This window comes from Bufo gargarizans, chromosome 3 (genome assembly GCF_014858855.1).
Source record: "Bufo gargarizans isolate SCDJY-AF-19 chromosome 3, ASM1485885v1, whole genome shotgun sequence".
NCBI lineage: Eukaryota > Metazoa > Chordata > Amphibia > Anura > Bufonidae > Bufo > Bufo gargarizans.
Genome location: NC_058082.1, coordinates 512,658,569 through 512,680,756, shown reverse-complemented (window position 1 = coordinate 512,680,756; position 22,188 = coordinate 512,658,569). Strand labels below are relative to the sequence as shown.

Sequence of the window (22,188 nt, the reverse complement as noted above, 5' to 3'; positions counted from 1 at the left end):
ACGGAGCCTATCTCAGAAATCTAACTGGATGCCTTAATATTTTTTTTTAAACCATTTTAAAGAAGCATTTATTAAATCTATTTTTGCTTATAAAGTAAATCATACGCTATTATTAAACATTGATGTAATGACTCTTGGGTATGACTTGTGCATACCTGTTTTAGGTGATGTGCTACATATAAGTTATACTCCATCTTGACTCATTCTTTGCCTCTGATATTATTCCAGTACATTATTATTCCCCTAGATTATGTCTTTAGTTTGCCAGAGTTGGAATGGGTCGAATTTCATGACACTGTACTTGCTATACTGAGTCCTGAGGGCAGCAAGTGATAAACCTGTAATTTAAGTCCTTTGGTTATAAAATTCAGCTAATAATGCACAATCTTGTGTATTCCTATGATATGCAGCTTCTTCAACACTGTTCAACCCTGCCTCCTGCTTTTGAGAGCTGAAAGAAAAAACTTAGAGTATAACAAGCAGGAGGCGGGGAGAGCACTGTGCAGCTACCTGGAGACACTGCACACAGCACACACAGATAGTATAGACACGTTATTGTGAGTTACAGGAGTTGTATTAGTTTTAGACTCACCTATATATACAGTTGCAAGAAAAAGTATGTGAACCCTTTGGAATTATATGGGTTTCTGCACAAATTGGTCATAAAATGTGATCTGATCCTTATCTAAGTCACAACAATAGACAATCATAGTCTGCTTAAACTAGAAACCATACAAATAATTAAATGTTACCATGTTTTTATTGAACACACCATGTAAACATTCACAGTCCAGGTGGAAAAAGTATGTAAACCCTTGGATTTAATAACTGGTTGAACCTCCTTTGGCAGCAATAACTTTAGCCAAACGTTTCCTGTAGTTGCAGATCAGACATGCACAACGGTCAGGAGTAATTCTTGATCATTCCCCTTTACAAAACTGTTTCAGTTCAGCAATATTCTTGGGATGTCTGGTGTGAATCGCTTTCTTGAGGTCATGCCACAGCATCTCAATCGGGTTGAGGTCAGGACTCTGACTGGGCCACTCCAGAAGGCGTATTTTCTTCTGTTTAAGCCATTCTGTTGTTGATTTACTTCTGTGCTTTAGGTCGCATGCATTGGGTTGCAACACCCATCATCTGTTGAGCTTCAGCTGGTGGAAAGTTGTCACGGAAGGTGTGCAGGAAACTAGAAAACACTAAATGAATATACGACTGACTGGATCCAAAACTAAGGAACAAAAAGGGAGAGCCCTGCATTAGACCTGGCTCTCTCCCTTACTGCTCAGCCTATGCGAAAATACCAATGGTAGATGATCGCATATCCTCGTACCTCGACTGTATAACACCTGAACACCCTATAATAGTGAGGGGACACGACCACCGGCTCCCTACACTAGATACGGAGGGAGTCAGGGTCACCTGGGATCCAGCAAACAGAAAAACACAAATGAAAAAACAAAACTTATCTTGTAGAAGACTCAGAAGTAGAAACAGCATGCACACACTCCAGGAAGTAATATAAACCGCAAAGTGATGCACTATGGGAAAAGGATTTAAAGGGATGCAATCAGTGCAACTACATGACAGCTGAGAGAGGCTAACGAGATGAGAAAATGAAAGCAAAACAAAGGAACCTCAAGGAGGAGGTTCTAGACGTCTGTCAGAGCTTCTCAGATGTCTGGTGGTGACAGTACCCCTCCTTCTACGAGTGGACTCCGGACACTCAGAGCCCACCTTCTCAGGATGGGACCTATGGAAAGCCCTGATGAGACGAGTGGCCTTAATGTCCATCACTGGGACCCACATCCTCTCCTCAGGACCATAACCCTCCCAATGAACGAGGTACTGGAGAGAACCGCGGACAACACGAGAATCCACAATCCTATAGACCTGAAATTCAAGATTACCATTAACCACAATCGGAGGAGGAGGCAAAGACGAGGGTACAATGGGTTGGACATAAGGATTTAATAAGGACTTATGAAAAACATTATGGATCTTCCAAGTCTGAGGAAGATCAAGACGGTAGGCAACAGGATTGATGACGGACAAGATTTTGTAAGGCCCAATAAACTTAGGACCCAACTTCCAGGAGGGAACCTTCAATTTGATATTCTTAGTAGACAACCACACCAGATCACCAACATTCAGGTCCGGACCAGGCACACGTCCCTTATCCGCCACACGCTTATATCTCTCACTCATGCTCTTTAGATTATCCTGAATCTTTTGCCAAATAGAGGACAAAGACGAGGAGAATCTGTCCTCATCAGGTAAACCAGAAGAGCCCTCTCCAGAGAATGTCCCAAACTGCGGATGAAACCCATATGCACCAAAAAATTGTGACTTATCAGAGGACTCCTGACGACGGTTATTTAAAGCAAACTCAGCAAGGGACAAAAAAGAACACCAATCCTCCTGATTCTCTGCCACAAAACAGCACAGATATGTCTCCAGATTCTGATTGACGCGCTCTGTCTGGCCATTCGACTGCGGGTGGAAAGCAGAAGAGAATGACAAGCGAACCCCCAAGCGAGAACAGAAAGCCTTCCAGAATCTGGAAACAAACTGCGTGCCCCTATCAGAGACTATGTCTGAAGGAATAGCATGCAATTTGACAATGTGATCAATAAATGCCTGCGCCAGCGTCTTAGCATTGGGCAAGCCAGGAAAAGGGATGAAATGCATCATTTTGTCCACCACCACCAGAATCACAGTCTTCCCCGAGGAACAAGGCAGGTCCGTAATGAAGTCCATGGACAGATGTGTTCAAGGACGGGAAGGAATGGGTAAGGGAAGGAGAGGACCTGATGGCCGTGAATGAGGGACTTTGGCACGAGCGCAGGTCTCGCAGGCTGCCACAAAACCCTCAACCGACTTACGAAGCGCCGGCCACCAGATTCTCCGAGCGATGAGATCCACTGTGGCTCTTGCCCCCGGGTGCCCAGCAAGGACAGTATCGTGGTGTTCCTTAAAAATCTTGTGTCTTAAAGCGAGAGGCACAAACAACCTCCCAGGAGGACAAAGATCAGGAGCCTCTGACTGGGCTACCTGAACCTCTGCCTCTAATTCAGGATAAAGAGCAGAGACCACCACACCTTCAGCCAAAATGGGACCCGGGTCTTCAAAATTCCCACCTCCCGGAAAACAACGTGACAGGGCATCTGCCTTCACATTCTTAACCCCAGGGCGGAATGTGACAACAAAATTAAACCTGGAAAAGAACAAAGACCATCTGGCCTGTCTCGGGGACTCCAAGTAGGCCAGATTCTTATGGTCAGTAAACACGGTAATAGGGTATCTGGCTCCCTCTAGCCAATGGCGCCATTCCTCAAAAGCCAATTTGATGGCCAACAACTCCCTATCTCCCACATCGTAATTTCTCTCTGCGGAGGAGAGTTTCTTCGAGAAAAAGGCACACGGTCGCCATTTGGCAGGAGAGGGACCCTGAGACAAGACCGCACCCGCACCCACCTCAGAAGCATCAACCTCAACTATGAAGGGTAGAGAAATATCAGGTTGTACCAAGATGGGAGCGGAAGCAAAACTCTCCTTGATATTAGAAAAGGCCTTACGCGCCTCTACCGACCAGGAGGAAAAATCTACCCCCTTTCTAGTCATATCAGTGAGTGGTTTAACAACAGAGGAATAATTCAAAATAAACTTCCTGTAATAATTGGCAAAGCCCAAAAAACGCGTCAGCGCCTTCTGATTCTCAGGAAGCTCCCACTCAAGCACAGCGCGGACCTTCTCGGGGTCCATGTGAAAACCAGAAGCGGAGAGAAGAAACCCCAGAAATTGAATTTATGGAACCGCAAACACACATTTCTCCAGTTTAGCGTACAATTTATTCTCCCGCAGGATGAGCAAGACCTGACGTAAGTGTTCCCTATGAGTTTTGAAATCAGGAGAAAAAATCAAAATGTCATCCAGATAATAATAAATAATACAAATAATACAAATTTCCCCATTAAATGATAAAAAATGCTGTTCACAAAATGCTGAAAGACGGCTGGAGCATTCATCAAACCAAAAGGCATAACCAAATTCTCAAAATGGCCCTCAGGGGTATTGAAGGCCGTCTTCCATTCGTCTCCTTCTCTGACCCTGACCAGGTTGTATGCCCCTCTTAGATCCAACTTGGAAAAAACTTTAGCCCCAACAATCTGGTTAAACAGGTCCGGGATCAAAGGAAGCGGATAAGGGTCACAAATTGTGATACTGTTCAGCTCCCTGAAATCCAGACATGGTCTTAAAGAACCATCTTTTTTCTTAACAAAGAAAAAAACAGCGGCAACATGTGACTTCGAGGGTCGTATGTGTCCCTTTCTCAGACTCTCAGAGATATAAGCACGCATAGCGACCCTTTCAGGTTGGGAGAGATTGTATAAACGAGATTTAGGCAGCTTGGCGCATGGGGTGAGATTAATAGGGCAATCGTACTCCCTGTGCGGGGGCAAGTCCTGAACACCACTCTCAGAGAAGACATCCGAAAATTCAGAGAGAAAAGATGGTACAGTCTTAGTAGAAACCTCAGAAACAGATGTCGTGAGGCAATTCTCTCTGCAAAAGTCACTCCAACCATTTATTTGCCTCGCTTGCCAATCAATAGTGGGGTTATGTTTAGTGAGCCAGGGTAGCCCCAACACTATTGGAGTAGGCAACCCGCTAAGGACGAAACATGACACATCCTCAACAGGAGCATCACTCACAATCAAACGGATATTGTGAACTATGCCCTTTAACGATTTCTGAGAAAGTGGAGCGGAATCAATATCAAAAACAGGTATATCCTTTCCCAAAGTGCATACCTGGAAACCATGAGTTATAGCAAATTGATTATCAATGAGATTGACAGCTGCTCCACTATCTACAAAAATCTCACAAAAAATGTTCTTGCTGACTAGCGCCACCCTGGCAGGTAGGACAAAACGGGAACTACAAGCAAACTGAAAACCTTCAATTTCCGCCTCAACCCTGCCAATGGTAACAGATGGAACATTTTTAAAGGATTTTTTTCTTTTTGTTTCTTTATTACTCTCAAAAAACTGCCTGAATCTCCTAGAGGGACAAACATTTGCCAAATGATTTATACCTCCACAACAGAAACAAACCTTGCCATGAGGGCTGAATCTTCTATTGTCAGAGGCAATCAAACCGAGCTGCATGGGCTCCTGCTCAGAAGGGATTGACAGCGACTGAGACCCCTGTGCACTGAATGAGACCGCCGCACTGTCCTGGGATTGAGTATGACAAGAAGGAGTGATCTCTCCTCTCTCTTTAAGACGCCTGTCAATGCGAACGGCCCGAGACATGACAGAGTCCAAGGTGGTAGGTCTCTCATGAAAGGCAAATGCATCTTTCAATCCCTCTGAAAGACTATGGCAAAATTGACTTTGGAGTGCAGCATCATTCCAACCAGTATCAGCTGCCCATCTCCGAAATTCTGAACAGTATATCTCTGTGGATTGTTTACCCTGACATAAAAGATGTAGTCTAGACTCGGCCAGAGCAATACGATCCGGATCACCATATATCTGACCCAGGGCTAAAAAGAATTCATCCACTGAACAGAGGGGCCGTGCCCCCACCGGCAGCGGAAAGGCCCAGGACTGAGCGTTATCCCTGAGCAGCGATATGATGATCCCCACCCTCCGCTCCTCATCACCAGAGGAATGGAGAAGTAGGCGAAAATGGAGTTTGCAAGCCTCTCTAAAACGCACAAAATTCTCACTACCCCCGGAGAACGTATCTGAGAGCGAGATCTTAGGCTCAGAACAAACTCCATGAACGCAAGCTGAACCGGTCACTTGAAACTGAGAAAGTCTTACGGAGATCAGCTACCTCCAATGAAAGACCCTGCATGCGTTCAGTCAAAAGTGAAACCGGATCCATGCTTGAGACGGTTTTGGCGGTTTATAATGTCACAGAAGGTGTGCAGGAAACTAGAAAACACAAAATGAATATACGACTGACTGGATCCAAAACTAAGGAACAAAAAGGGAGAGCCCTGCATCAGACCTGGCTCTCTCCCTTACTGCTCAGCCTATGCGAAAATCCCAATGGTAGATGATCGCATATCCTCATACCTCGACTGTATAACTCCTGAACACCCTATAATAGTGCGGGTACACGACCACCGGCTCCCTACACTAGATACGGAGGGAATCAGGGTCACCTGGGATCCAGCAAACAGAAAAACACAAATGAAAGAACAAAACTTATCTTGTAGAAGTAGAAACAGCATGCACACACTCCAGGAAGTAATATAAACCGTAAAGTAATGCACTATGGGAAAAGTATTTAAAGGGATGCAATTAGTGCAACTACATGACAGCTGAGAGAGGCTAACGAGATGAGAAAATGAAAGCAAAACAAAGGAACCTCAAGAAAGGAGGCTCTAGACGTCTGTCAGAGCTTCTCAGATGTCTGGTGGTGACAAAAGTTGGCCTTAACTTCTCCTGCAAAATGCCTTAATAAACTTGGGAATTAATTTTTCCTTCGATGATAGCAATCCGTCCAGGCCCTGACGCAGGAAAGCAGCCCCAAACCATGATGCCCCCACCACCATACTTCACAGTTGGGATGAGGTTTTGATGTTGGTGTGCTGTGCCTCTTTTTCTCCACACATAGTGTTGTGTGTTTCTTCCAAACAACTCAACTTTGGTTTCATCTGTCCACAGAATATTTTGCCAGTACTGCTATGGAACATCCAGGTGCTCTTGTGTAAACTGTAAACGTGCAGCAATGTTTTTTTTGGACAGCAGTGGCTGCCTCTGTGATATCCTCCCATGAAATCCATTTTTGTTGAGTGTTACGTATCGTAGATTCGCTAACAGGGATGTTAGCATATGTCAGAGACTTTTGTAAGTATTTAGCTGACACTCTAGGATTCTTCTTCATCTCATTGAGCAGTCTGCACTGTGCTCTTGCAGTCATCTTTACAGGATGGACACTCCTAGGGAGAGTAGCAACAGTGCTGAACTTTCTCCATTTATAGACAATTTGTCTTACCGTGGACTGATGAACAGCAAGACTTTGAGATACTTTTATAACCCTTTCCAGCTTTATGCAAGTCAACATTTCTTAATCCTAGGTCTTCTGAGAGCTCTTTTGTGCGAGGCATCATTCACATCAGGCAATGCTTCTTGTGAAAAGCAAACCCAGAACTGGTGTGTGTTTTTTTTATAGGGCAGGGCAGCTGTAACCAACACTTCCAATCTAATCTCATTGATTGGACTCCAGTTGGCTGACACCTCAATCCAATTAGCTCTTGGAGATGTAATTAGTCTAGTGGTTTACATACTTTTTCCACCTACACTGTGAATGTTTAGATGGTGTGTTCAATAAAAACATGGCAACATTTAATTCTTTGAGTGTTATTAGTTTAAGCAGACTGTGATTGTCTATTGTTGGGACTTAGATGAAGATCAGATCTCATTTTATGACCAATTTGTGCAGAAATCCATATAGTTCCAAAGGGTTCACATACTGTCCCTTCTCTCCTGGCCCATTAGATAAGGCAGAAGCAATATCTTCAGCAGCAATATATGCAGAGTATATTAAGATGAACATGAAGGATGAAGCTTGATAGAGGTTGTCTTAGAGCAGCTGCGGGGGATTTGAAAGAGTTTATGTAATCCTGTAGATCACAGGAAGTCAGTCACACAGGAAGTGCTGACCTTCTGTCTACACAGGAGGTTAAGCTCTGGATTAGTGGACTGACTGAAATCACATGAGACAGTTGCGCATAATGAAGCAGTTGAAATGTACAGTTCTACTCATCTGAACAGGGTTGTTTAGGTGGCAAGCATATGGATTTCTGCAGGCCCCATTCAGATAAAAGAGACAGTCAAAGAAATGTCTGCAACACGTCATCCACATGTGAATATACCCTTGCCACCTATAGTTCGCAGGATATTTCCGCAAAAGAGACTTCCATAAAGGGCAATATGTAGTTTGTGCCATATATACTATAAGAAGAAATCAGTGCTGCTTAGAAAGTAAAAGAGAGAGAGTGCAAACTACAGAGATCTTGACTTGTTCGGTCCCACTCTGCAATGCAGTATGGTTAAAAGGTTTATATCTGCTTGAGATATTGTGAGAAATATGGATATTCATATAGCTCTTCTGTGTATCTGAAAAAATACTGTATAGGTACGTATTTTAGTACAGGATCAATAAATGACACAAACTCAAAGATTTACTATGTTTCCCCCACAGGGTAATTGGTGCAATGAGTAATTTTGAAGAATTTCGTAAAGCTTTCAACTGTCCAGAGAACACATTAATGAATCGTGGATATAATTCATGCCGAGTATGGTAGAAGTGAAGACTAATTTTATGCAATATGCGGACTGCTGTTTGAGCTGCTGTATAAATTGTTTTATGGTATTTCACTTTTGGAGCCAAAGAGGATAATCCACTTCATTGTTTTAGAGCTGTTTGGAAAAATTATTATGGGGATTACACATCCATGCTGTTTTAGGATTGCTCATGGATACATCTCTCATGCTAAGATAGCATAGCCAAGTATCTACTGTCCTTGTGCGCGGCAACATCGAAGCGGACTTCACTTAAAAGGACAACAAGCTATCAACTGTCTTTGTAAGAATTACCCATAAGACAGTAAATGCTAATCAAAGGTTGAATAATGGTTGCTCCAAAAAGTTTTTTGTGTATTTTTTTATTTTGTGAATTCAGAATCATTTGAACAATGACAAGACAAATTCTAAGTGGCTTTATACTTTTACATATTGAGCTGATATAACTGACTTCTTAATGTGCTCCAGTTAAATGTTCAAATTTTTCTCCTCATCCATAGCTTTCGGGGACGGGGAGGGAAATTTATTAATAGACATACATTTATATAGCAGTTTATAGATATGTGTTTACTTACCCTTTGTCTTTGCTCAACACATCCCGAGATGTATGGTGTGATATTACTAGCTTTTTAAGAAAAAAAACATTATTTTGCAATACTCCATAGTCATGGGATGTCTATCCTGTATGTGTCTTAGTGGCCACCTAATGTTTCTGTTGTGAATTTTAGTTTCTCAAGGTTTTGCAAGGATGTCTTAATGTTGTGTTGATTTTGTTTTATGAAAAATTGGAGTCCTTAAGGGGGTTTTGTGACCTATCCTTTAAATTGAAGCTGTTTTGCAGTACCCTGGCAGAACTTCCTGCTTATGGCTCCATCCACTGTTTGTTTGGGAAGACAGCAGGGCTACCAAAAACATCTATTCCCGAGGTGGTGGTGCCTAGGTCATACCCCCACCAATCTTAAATGTAGGACCTTTCCTGAGGATAGGCCATCAATACTACAAGTTAGAAAACCCATTTAGCTAAATTTGAAATAACGTACGAGTGGGCACATAGTATATAGTTGTGATGCTTACATTGTGATTATTTAGACACCAAACCCATGTATAGGGGTGGTAGAGCTGAATTAGTCGTTTGGTTCCACTTAAAGGGTTTATCTCATAATTAATGTCAAAAATGAAAATCAGACATAATTTAGTACATGATAAGCACTTTCTAAGAAAGCTAGAACCAGCCCTGTACCTCAAATGGATTCAAAGATCTCCCCATTAATCATTTCAATTGCTCTGCTAGATTTATATCAAGCTGGCAGTTCAATGGGGTGACATGAAATGATAATCTTAGGAAACAAGATAAGTGAGATTGAAAATGATCGCCCACCTGTTGTTGTGAGGAGTCACAACAGCTATCCATGGATGGAAATAAATGATTTTTTTCTGTGAACTTGCTGCCGGAATTTGGTATACACCGCCAAGGCCGTAGAACAAGAAGGTAGCCAGACGTATATAATGTGCTGGAAAGGACAGAGGAAAAAATCCCAGGAACAATGCTTTCCACAATCGAAGACTTTTACTAAAGACAAGACGGTACAAAAAGTGCTGTCTTATTGTACTTAGACATATTGTACCTCCTTGTCTTCGATTGTGGAAAGAGATTGTCTCAATGATTTTTCCTCTCTCCTCTCCAGTTCAGGGGACTCGTCCTTTCTGCTACAGCTACGGGAGTGAGACATTTATGCTTCAGCTTTCTCCATATCACAGCTTTGGAGGCAGTTGAAAGATGAAACTTAGCATGTGTGTCTAGCTCAAAGAGATGGACAGAGAAATAAGAAAAAAAGAAAGGTTTGGATTGAACTTCACTTAAAGGGGTTGTCCCATGAAAAATATTGTACAGTTTTCAAACCAGCACCTGGATCTGAATACTTTTCTAATTGCATGTAATTAAACATTTTGCATAGCCACTGAGTTATTCACTGAAATCTTTCTGTATAGCGCCACCTGCTGTTTGTTTTTCTCTTATTTCTTTGACCTGCTCACTGAGAAGGCCACACATGCTCAGTGTCATCCTTCAGCTGGCTCCTGAGCTGTGATAGGGAGAGCTGAGACACACACTCCTTAGCTGCAGCAGAAAAGACACCCCCCTTGAGCTTTCAGCTTGATATAAATCTAGCACAGCAATGAATGGGGAGATCTCTGGATCCATGTGAGGTACAAGACTGGTTGTAGTTTTGTTAGAAAGAGGTTGTCATCTACTATATGATGTCTGATTTTCATTTTTTACATTAGTCGTGGGATAACCCCTTTAACTCAGAGGTGGACAGAGAAATAAAAGAAAAACACTGCTTAATATTTTTCATTGGACAGCCTGTTTAACATTATATTATTGGGTTTTCTATGCACTACTATAATTCTACAGTTAACCCCATGGTTAAAGGGGCTGTCTAATTTACAAAACATTTTTACATATTACATTAAGACATTCTGAGTTGTTAGAACAGACCATCATTTGGGTTCTACTTCAATTTGTGGAAAACGGCTACAAAAAAACTCAGAAATTCCATTTATTTCAATGGGCACCATGCAATGTTTCATTTAGCCTGTGGTGGCTTTGCAGGGGAATTAAACCCCTGTCAGGTTCTTTATAGTTTACATTTGATTGCTGGGACACCCCATTGTCATCTTGTCCTTGAGCAACCCTTTAATAACAAAAAGGATTGCCCATAGCGGACATGCTTTGTAAGTGGATGATTTATCACACAGAAGAATTAGTAGTATGATAAAATCAGCTCTGCTGCATATGTACATACAGTGGGATGCGAAAGTTTGGGCAACCTTGTTAATCGTCATGATTTTCCTGTATAAATCGTTGGTTTTTACGATATAAAAAGGTCAGTTAAATATATCATATAGGAGACACACACAGTGATATTTGAGAAGTGAAATAAAGTTTATTGGATTTACAGAAAGTGTGCTATAATTGTTTAAACAAAATTAGGCAGGTGCATAAATTTGGGCACCACAAAAAAAGAAATGAAATCAATATTTAGTAGATCCTCTTTTTGCAGAAATTACAGCCTCTAAACACCTCCTGTAGGTTCCAATGAGAGTCTGGATTCTGACTGAAGGTCTTTTGGACCATTCCTCTTTACAAAACATCTTTAGTTCATTCAGGTTTGATGGCTTCCGAGCATGGACAGCTCTCTTTAAGTCACACCACAGATTTTCAATTATATTCAGGTCTGGGGACTGAGATGCCTTAGTGGATTTTGAGCAGCGTTTAGGGTCGTTGTATTGTTGAAAGATCCAGCCCCGGCGCAGCTTCAGCTTTGTCACTGATTCCTGGACATTGGTCTCCAGAATCTGCTGATACTGAGTGGAATCCATGTGTCCCTCAACTTTGACAAGATTCCCAGTCCCTGCACTGGCCACACAGCCCCACAGCATGATGGAACCACCACCATATGTTACTGTAGGTAGCAGGTGTTTTTCTTGGAATGCTGTGTTCTTTTTCCTCCATGCATAACGCCCCTTGTTATGGCCAAATAACTCAATTTAGTTTCATCAGTCCACAGCACCTTATTCCAAAATGAAGCTGGCTTGTCCAAATGTACTTTAGCCCACCTCAAGCGGCACTTTTTGTGCTGTGGGTGGAGAAAAGGCTTCCTCTGCATCACTCGCATACAGCATCTCCTTGTGTAAAGTAAAGTGCGCCGAATGGTTGAACGATGCACAGTGACTCCATTTGCAGCAAGATGATGTTGTAGGTCTTTGGTGCTGGTCTGTGGGTTGACTCTGACTGTTCTCACCATTCGTCGCTTCTGCCTATCCGAGATTTTTCTTTGTTTGCCACTTCGAGCCTTAACTTGAACTGAGCCTGTGGTCTTCCATTTCCTCAAAATGTTCCTAACTGTGGAAACAGACAGCTGAAATCTCTGACACAGCTTTCTGCATCCTTCCCCTAAATCGTGATGGTGAACAATCTTTGTCTTCAGGTCATTTGAGAGTTGTTTTGAGACCCCCATGTTGCTACTCTTCAGAGAAAATTTAAAGAGGAGGGAAACTTACAATTGACCCCCTTAAATACTCTTCCTCATAATTGGATTCACCTGTGTATGTAGGTCAGGGGATCACTGAGCTTACCAAGCCAATTTGAGTTCCAATAATTAGTTCTAAAGGTTTTGGAATCAATAAAATGACAACAACAGTGCCCAAATTTATGCACCTGCGTAATTTTGTTTAAACAATTATAGCACACTTTCTGTAATCCAATAAACTTCATTTCACTTCTCAAATATCACTGTGTGTGTCTCCTATATGATATATTTAATTGACATTTTTTATTGTAACAACCAACGATTTATACAGGAAAATCATGACGATTAACAAAGTTGCCCAAACTTTCGGATCCCACTGTATGTAATAGTTGTTACTTCCCCAGTAGCTGCCATCCTTGAATTCTAGGTTTTGAGGAAAATTTTGATATATACTATAGTACAAAGTTATATAGTACATTAAGTGCTCAGTTATACCATATAAGCAGAAATATACAAAACAAAAGCTTTATGAAAATTGCATAAATCAGGGCAATAAAAGATTACATGTTGCTCAGATACTAATATGTGAAAAAATGAAATACACCATATTAAAATATATGCACACTTTATAATCATCTGGTTTATCTTACCCTGTTCTTTTTGGTTCTAATTGAACTTTGCTTGAATTTCTTACAGGACACAAATAGTTCTAAGGTCCCTATAACAAATTATATTTGAGTCATGTTCTCATACCACAAACTTTTTTATTATTTCGCTCGCATTAATCATCACAATGCTTATATAGAGATTTTGAGTTTACTGGAATATACAGTATTTATATATCTATTGATCTACTATAAATTGAGTCACTCAAAATTGTGTTACAGATGCAGAAATGCAGGGTAAATTTATTTCTACTCATTTCTGCTTTAGAAGATGAGGAAGAAAATTTTAAGATACGATGCATGATATCAGCTTATAAAGAGTTTTCAAAGTCTATCAAATATATCATTTTTATAGATACAGCTTTTTTATATTTATACAGTGCCACCTGGTGGCTGCAATATGTGAAATTGTTTACTGTATATGACTGCAAGTAAAAAAGCAACAACCACTTGTTACCTGCATACTATATCTATGTCTATGGGAAGTAGCGGCCAGGGGCAATAAATAGTCATTTGACAACCCACAAACCCAAGTACATATTATATTATAATAATTGATGTATTATGGTCAGGACTGCAGTGTGCACTTTTATTAGTGTTGTTTGCGCATCATGGTAGTTTTGATTGGAATACAGCAAATTAGTGGTATTTTTTAAGATGTATATTAATATACTAGCTAAAGGACCCAGCTTCGCACGGGTATATTAAATCTATTTAATTTAATGTTTGTGTGTGTCGTTAAAAGATATAGACAGTTTCCACTATAACAGTGACATCTACAGCACCCCGTCCCCTTAACAGTGACCTCCAGAGCCCCCCACCCCTTAACACTGCGCCCCACAGTGCCCCGTCTCCTTAAAATGGGACCTTCAAAGAAGCCCACCCCCTTAACTTTGATCTTTACAGCAGCCTGCCTCTTTAACAGTGAGTTCCACAGCACCCCACCCCCTTGAAAGTGACCTCCACAGGGGCCCGCCCATATACAGTGACCTCTACAGCACCCACTCCTTAACACTGACCATAGGTTGTAGTCCACTTAACTGACCTCCACCATTTCCAGCCCCCTTAACAGAGACCTCCACAGCAACTGCCCCTTTAACAGTGACTGCCACAGTACCCCACTCCCTTAACAGTGACCTTCACTGTATCCCGCTCCCTTAACATTGACCTAACAGTGCCCCGCTGCCTTAATGACCTCACAGTACCCCGCTGCCCCTTTAATAGTGGTCTCCACAGTCCCCTCCTCCCTTAACAGTAGTCTCCACAGCAGCCTTCCCCCTTAACAGTAACATCCACAATGCCCTCCTCTTTAACAGTGACCTCCACAGCGGCTCCCCCTTTATTAGTGACCTCCACAGTACCCCGTTTCATTAACATTGATTTCTACAATAACCTTTTAACAGTGACCTCCACAGAGTTCCATTCCCTTAAAATGTGACTTCCACAAGACCCCACCACCTTAACAGTGACCTCTACAGCACCCGCCCCTTAACACTGACCTCCATAGCAGATCGTCCCCTTAACTTTGACCTCCATCATTCCCTGCCCCCTTAACAGAGACCTCCACAGTGCACGTCCCTTTAGCATTGACCTCCACAGCATCCTACCCCCTTAACAGTGACCTCCACAGCAATCTGCCCCTTAGCAATGACCACCATAGCGGACCGTCCCCTTAACTGTAACCTCCACAGCAGCCTGCCCCTAGGGTGGCCAGAGGTCCGGTATTAGGCTGGACAGTCCGGCTTTCAGACTCCCTGTCCTCCGTCCAGTGCAGGGCCTGGACGGACACAGGGGTGGCCTTTTGAACAGCTCACTCTCAGACAGCAGCACTGTGCTGTCTGAGCATGAGCTGCAGGGAGAAAGTCAATGCAGCTGACAGAAGTTGATTTTTACCTACCTTTTTTCAATATCGCTGAACTGTGACCACCACAGCATTCCGCTCCCTTAACAGTGTCATCCACAGCTGCATTTCTCTCCCTGTAACTGTCACATCTTCTAACACAAGATAGGGCTGGTGGCAGTTGAAGGATGAAGCTGAGCATGTGCGACCACCTCAGTGAGTTGGACAGATAAATAAGGAAAAGAGAAAACAGAAGATGGCACTATACATATGCATATTATTGAAAAACACAGTGGTTATACAGTACTACATTTTTAATTATGAGCAATTACAAAAATGTTCAGATCCAGGGGCTGGTTTAAAACAGTAGTATATTTTTCACAGAACAACCCCTTTAAAGACCCCTTATTGTAGTGTCTATCCATAGCGAATAATGATATGTATTATATTGGGAATGCTAGAGATGTCACTCTCTCTAATGAGAACCTCTACATACTGTATCTTCCACACATTAAATCCCATGATTGTTGTAAAAATGAAAATCAAACATTCACTGCTTCAACTGTTCTGCTAGATTTATTTCAATCTGGCAGCATAGGAGGCGTGTCCTTTATGCTGCAGGTGGTGGCAGTTCAAGGTTGGAACTGAGCATGTGCCTCCATCTTAGTGAACAGGACAAATAAATAAAAAAAAAGAGCAAACAGCAGGTGGCGCTATACAGATAGATTTCAGTGAATAACTCAGTGACTATACTAAATTTTTAATTACATGCAATTACAAAAGTATTCAGGTGCTGGTTTGAAAGCTGTAGAATATAATTTGTGGGACCACCCTTTAATTGTTGGTCCTTGTAAATAGGCTGATTACTATGGCAAAATATGGCAAAAGGGTCCTGTTAAAGGGAATATGTCACCAAATTGTTTGCCAGTTAAAACCAGATAGTGATACATATTCTTTTTCTTTCTTATGTTTTTTTTTTAATATAGATGGAAAATTTAAAATAACCACAAAAACTCTTTAAAAATATGTTTAAAGGGGTTACCAACTTTAACGTTTTCTATCAGACCCCTTTAGAGTAGCTGGACCAGCGTCGCCTCCGCAAGTCCTTCACCTCTCCGCGGCTGCCTCCGCAAGTCCTTGGTCTCTGGGAATCAACATCCTGTTGACAGGGCTGGTCGTGACCGCTGCCGCCAGTCACTGGTCGCAGCGGTCATGTGTCACTTATTAAGTACGTCACTGGGTCACGTGCTGCACAAGTGATAGATCACAGCTGCGACCAGTGCAGCCTCATAAAAAGGATGTTGATTTCCAGAGACCTGGGACCTGCAGAGGTGGCCGTGAAGCGATGGAACTGGAATCCAGTGCCAGGGACCAGGACAGTATGAGCACCACCACTGGTCTGACCACTCTGAATCGGTTTCACAAAAAAGTTTAAAGTTTGATAACCCCTTTAACAGAAAAACATAATGGGTCATTTTCTAATGAAACATTCCCTTTGAGCTCAAGAGTTTCTATTACTGAGGTTTTGTCTGGTGGAATAATTAATTTTGGAAAAATAAAAGAAGCGTTTCTCACCTCTCCCATCCTCTGCTGCTGGGTCCCTGCTGGTCTAGTCTCGTCACACAGGAAATGGAGGGAAATACATAATACAATACAGGCTGAGGCAGGTCGCTCCAGTAAGTGGCTCAGCAGGCATTTCCTGTGTGTTAACAATGGACTAGAAAGCTGAGCCCAGTACTGACCAGGTAAAGCATTGGACTGGCAGTAGTAGGGGATCAGTGAGGTAATGATTTTATTTTTTTTATGTATTCTGTCCCTCTTCTAAAAAGTTTCATCCCACTAGACAACCCCTTCAATCATATGGGGTCATTTATCAAGTGTAAAGTAGAACTGGCTTAGTTGCCCATAGCAACCAACCAGATTCCACCTATCATTTTTGACTGCTCCTTTAGAAAATGAAAGGTGGAATCTGATTAGTTGCTATGGGCAACTAAGCCAGTGCTACTTTACACCAGTTTGATAAATGACCCCCATAATGCTTAACACATCACATATATCAGAATTAGGCCTCATTCACACATACATTGGTTGCTATGACCGCTGCCACTGTACAGTAATACAGTAATCATACGAGTGTATTACTGTACAGCGGCGGCACGAAGCTCACGGCATCATAGTAACCAATGACGCTGTGCGTTCGTGCACTCAGCAGGACGAGTTTTCACGGACCGTGGTCCGTGAAAATCCACGTATGTGTGAATGAGGCCTTAGAGGTGATATTCAATTATTAATAGCATGAAATTAATTTGGATAAAGTAATGTGAATAACTAATGATATAGGTGGATAATTAATTGGGTAATTGTGACGCCATGTCAATACACCTGCAAGTCGCAGACAATCTGTAGCATTACCTTTACTTTAATGTTTCCCTGTGGGGAAAAAAAGTCACACAGTGATCTTGTGACCATTGTTGAAAATGCAAACAAATCACCTGTGATTTTTTTCAACATAGGGAATGCTTATATATTTGTAAATTGGCATATTTAAAGGGGTTGTCCAGGAATAATTAAAAATCTCGGACAACCCTTGCAATGTCTTATACTGATAATGATAGCTTACTGACAGATTCTCAGAGCAAACAGGGTTTCCTTCCTGAATTAATAATAATAATAATAATAATAATAATAATAATAATGCCTCATTCACACGTCAGTGATTTCCATAAATGATTGTGAGTCAAAACCAGGATTGGAGCCTCAAGAACTTTTTTGAGCGTCGGGCGTTTTACAGCGCGATCGTACGCGCTGTAAAACACCCAGGTGAGAACCATGCCCTCAGGGAAGCATTGGTTTCTCCTTGTTGAGCGTTTTACAGCGCGTAGGAACGCGCTGCGCTGTAAAACGCTCAGGTGTGAGCTTAGGGTAAGGGAAAGGTCTGCACTTGTTCGGTGTTTAGAGCCGCTCCTGGTTTTGACTCCAAATCACTGACCAAAACACTGATGTGTGAATGAGGCATAAGGTATAGGATATTGCAGTGTTTGCATCACCTAACATTTTTATGTAAATTACCCCAAACTGTAAGAAATCTTTAAATGATGATGAAAACATATCACATAAAAAAAAAAAAAAATCAATGATTTTATATTCAATCACATTTGCTGTCTTAGTACATTTTTTTCATGAAGATATGTAGGTGGAAATCTAATTCTCAAATCATTTCTTGCACAACTAATTAAAACGAAATACTGAAACATTTTTTCTTCTCTAATCTACTTATTTTTGGTTTATAGATTTTATTTTATTCTCTTTTCTATACATGATTATGCAGGCAGCCATCTTGACTGAACTGTTTATTTTAATTGTGAATAGCAGATGTGAGATACATCCGCCACCTGGACATGAGAAACCTCAATTAGAATGCAACAGGGGAGATTTACTAAAGGTTTGTGGTGTAAGTAAAGTCGCAAATTATGGTGCATGCAACTTTATAAGCTTCTTGCCACTTTTATAAATTTGTGACAAAGGGGGCAAGACTTAGCACAGCTCACCGCATTTACTATCGCGTATACCAGAAACTGGGGTGACTTATGGCTAAAGTCTACACCAGCCCCTAGCTGGCATAGACTTCAGTTTCTGGCACACATAGGGCCAGACGTGTGGCTATCCAGTCTCACTCCAGTGCAGCGGTGGCCATACAGGGATCAGGAGCGACACAGGTGCCGGAGAGTGCCTGGGGTAAGTATCATCTATTTGAGGGGCCTGGTCATTGTTTTATACTTTGAATGAACCCCTTAACATAAAAAGTTGACATGAATATTTGTTTTGTTTTGTCTGTTTTCTGACCCTTTAAAGCTATAGTTTATATAGTTTGTCCCTGGTGGAATACCAGTGGATAGTTTGTCCACTGGTATCTATCATTGAAGTTTTTCTGAGGGAAATATAATAATGCTAATGCACCAGCTAAATATATGGTAAGTGAGGGGATATGTGAGGGCTTTTCTCTCCTCATTATAGTGATTGGGGGGGAGTAGGGGGTCTTAACACTCAGACCCCCTCTCATCAATACTTTTGGTTACTTATGGTTTTTGAAAACTCAGTTTTTAAGAACACATGTTGAAGAAAAGTTACAAATATAGTGGGGAACATTTATCAATAATGGTGTATTTTGCACCAGAAAAATCCTTACATCACAAATCAAAAGTGGTGATTTGTTTCACCTCATTTATCAAAAGGCGCACACTATTTTTAAAATGTGTCTTTTGTAATTGTAGGCTAGTAATCCATCATTTTATAAACACATGCAACAAGTTTTTAAGCCAAAGTGTTAAAATGAGACATTAAATTGTAGTTGCGACAATGCAGCTGAACTTGCAACTCTTTTAAGGCCGATATGCGACATTTGATAGCTATGGCTATAGTATGTTTCATTCTTTCTGGCAAAAAATAAGGAGAAAACAGTTTATATATTTGGCATATCAAAACGCCACTATTTTTGGCGTATTATACACCATAATTCTTGCACAATATGATTAGTAAATGTTCTCCAGTATGTACTTTACATTTGATTTTGGTCATTTTCAGACCACTGAATTTTCTTTTATAAGATTATATACGGTAAGTAAATGAACTAATTAAACACAGTTTTTTGGAAACCTCTCCGGTTGTCACAAGTCTACGGTGTTATCTGGATGAGTAGGTCATATGGTAGTTTGGAAAAAACAGGCTTATGCACTTAGAGGCATAGCATAGTTCCTGAGAATGTCTTTGACTGTGTGGTGACATTGTCTGTAATGACTACACTTAGTGAAGGATCTCTCACTATTCTGTTTATAGTGCTAAAATTATTGTACCATCATCATGGAAGACCGTAGCACCACTGCGCTATAATAATGGTGTTAAGTGACAGAGGTGCCTTTGGATTCCCTCAGGTCCCAAGGAGTGCGTGTGATTGCAATCTCTGCATTTACTTAAAGGGGTTATCCTACAAAAAGTTCTACTATGCAATGAAGAGGACATTTCAAATTTTAATGTACATTACATTTTCCCCTTTGGTAGTGCCCTCTGTTGTTCTTCCCTCTGGTCCACATGCTTATGCATTCAGAAGTGGACTGACATGCTTGGTACCTTCTCTGCTTCTTTCCCTCCTCCTGACATAGTGATTTCATAGAAAAGCAGGGGAAGCAGCCCAGAACTCATTCATTCATTCATTCATCCCTATTTTGAAATTCATAGACATATATAATTATATCTCTAGTGGAGAATTAAATTGTGGGGGCATTGCATATTATAAGTGTCCCTGGGGCTACATGTGAAAGGCTATTTTCTATGCAGTGAAGAAGGGGTTAACATGAACTAATTGCAATACGTGTTGGGACATGCAGGGCTCGATTGCCTAATGTGTTGAGCTACTGCCCACCCAAAGAAAGGGAAGAAAGTCTAGATAAGTTAATAAATAAATAAATGTTTTAAAGGGGTTCTATACCTTAAAGGGGTTTTCCGGGAATTAAGAAAATGAAAATACCAAAATATTACTTTATTATAAATATATTCCCAAATACCTTTCATCAGTTATAATCGCTAGCTTTGTCTGGAGAGCAATTATTAGGAGAAATAAAATGGCCGCTGTCCTATTAGTACACATAAAACCTGTCCTAATCAGACAGGAGGACAAGTTACTTCACAACACTGAGCCAAAGAGCTGCCCTATACTCCTCTCCTACCTCCTACTTTTTGGGGATTATGATCCTGAATATAGGTGATAAGATCATCAGTTGAATCTCTGTAGGAATAGAGTTCATGAGGAGACGCGAATTAGGGCTTAATCACATAACCGTGTGAAGCCCGTGCCCGTGCTGTGGACCGCAAATTGCGGTCTGCAATGCACGGGCACCATCCGTGGGGCAGCCGCATGGGGATTGCAGACATATTCACTTGAATGGGTCCGCGATCCGTCCGTTCTGCAAAAAGATAGAGCAAGTTCTATCTTTTTGCGGTGCGGAGGTATGGAACAGAACCCCCCATTCTGTAGTGCTTCCGTAGTGTTCCGTTCTGTGCTTCCATTCCGCATCTCTGGATTTGCGGACCCATTAAAGTAAATGGGTCCGCATCCAGAATGCGGAATGCACACGGAATGGTGCCCGCAAATGCGGTCCGCAATACGGCAATGAGCAGCACATGTTCGTGTGAATGAGCCCTTACAGGGAGGACGGACAGGACAGACTGTGGCAATGTGGGGCTGCAGTAATGGAGACTGCATAAAACTGCTGCTGCTCATTACCCACACATCCTCTCTGTTCTTCATATCTCCTCATGAACTCCATTCCTACAGAGATTCAGCTGAAGATCTTATCAGCTATATACAGGATCATAAACCCTGACAAGCAGAGCAGAGAGGAGGATGAGGCAGCTCTTTTGCTCAGTTGTGTGAAGTCAGGACAGGTTCTGTGTGTACTAATAGGGATGGCATTCCATTTTGCCCGGCGGTCCTTTCGCGGCGAACTTTGCTCGTTCACTATTCGCCAAACATGTGGCGATGTTCGCATGCGCCATATTTTTTTGCATTGAGCCGAACTTCTGACCCATGACACATCCATCAAGTGGGACAGGACAGCCAATTGAGACATTTCAGCACATGGACACACCCCCACCCTATAACAGAACCCAATCCGGCAGCCATTTTACATTCTGTGTTTTGCTAGTGTAGGGAGAGGTTGCTTTTTGGAGCAGGGACAGACTATTAGGGACACCAAAAGCTAGCTAATAGGGCCACAAAAGTCCTTTTAAGGACTGGTATAGGTGTGCCATCGATAGGTGTGATATACTGAGGGGTGTGATATACTTATAACATACTTTCTAACATAGAAAGTATATTATAGTGCATTTGTATTATGCAGCAGTTGTGTGTGGTTCTGCTGCAATAACGCAGCTAGAGGGACAAAGGCTATTGGAATAACTAATTGCAACTGGTGTGATATACCTGTTGCCCCGAAAAAAACTGTTTGAGGGGTGTGATATACCTATAATATACTTTCTAACATAGAAAGTATATTATAGTGCATTTGTATTGTGCAGCAGTTGTGTGCGGTTCTGCTGCGATACCACAGGTATATAGAGGGACATGCATTATTGGAACAACTATTTGCAACGGGTGTGATATACCTGTTGCCCCCAAAAAAACTGATTGAGGGGTGCGATATACCTGCTTCCATAAAATACTCATTAAGGGGTTTCATATGCCTGCTTCCATAAAATACTAATTGAGTGGTGCGATATACCTGCTTCCACAAAATACTGATTAAGGGGTTTGATATACCTGCTTCCATAAACAC

General features: G+C 41.7%; 1 protein-coding gene across 1 annotated transcript in view; it reads left to right on the top strand.

Annotated features, from left to right (window-relative positions):
- PHEX (phosphate regulating endopeptidase homolog X-linked) overlaps positions 1-10,251 on the top strand; it is a 284,982-nt gene extending 274,731 nt beyond the window's left edge. The window contains exon 22 of the mRNA XM_044283956.1: positions 8,224-10,251. Within this exon, the coding sequence (XP_044139891.1) occupies positions 8,224-8,326 (103 nt within the window). The 3' untranslated portion in view covers positions 8,327-10,251. The remainder of the gene's footprint in view (positions 1-8,223) is intronic.
- Positions 10,252-22,188: the final 11,937 nt, after the last annotated feature.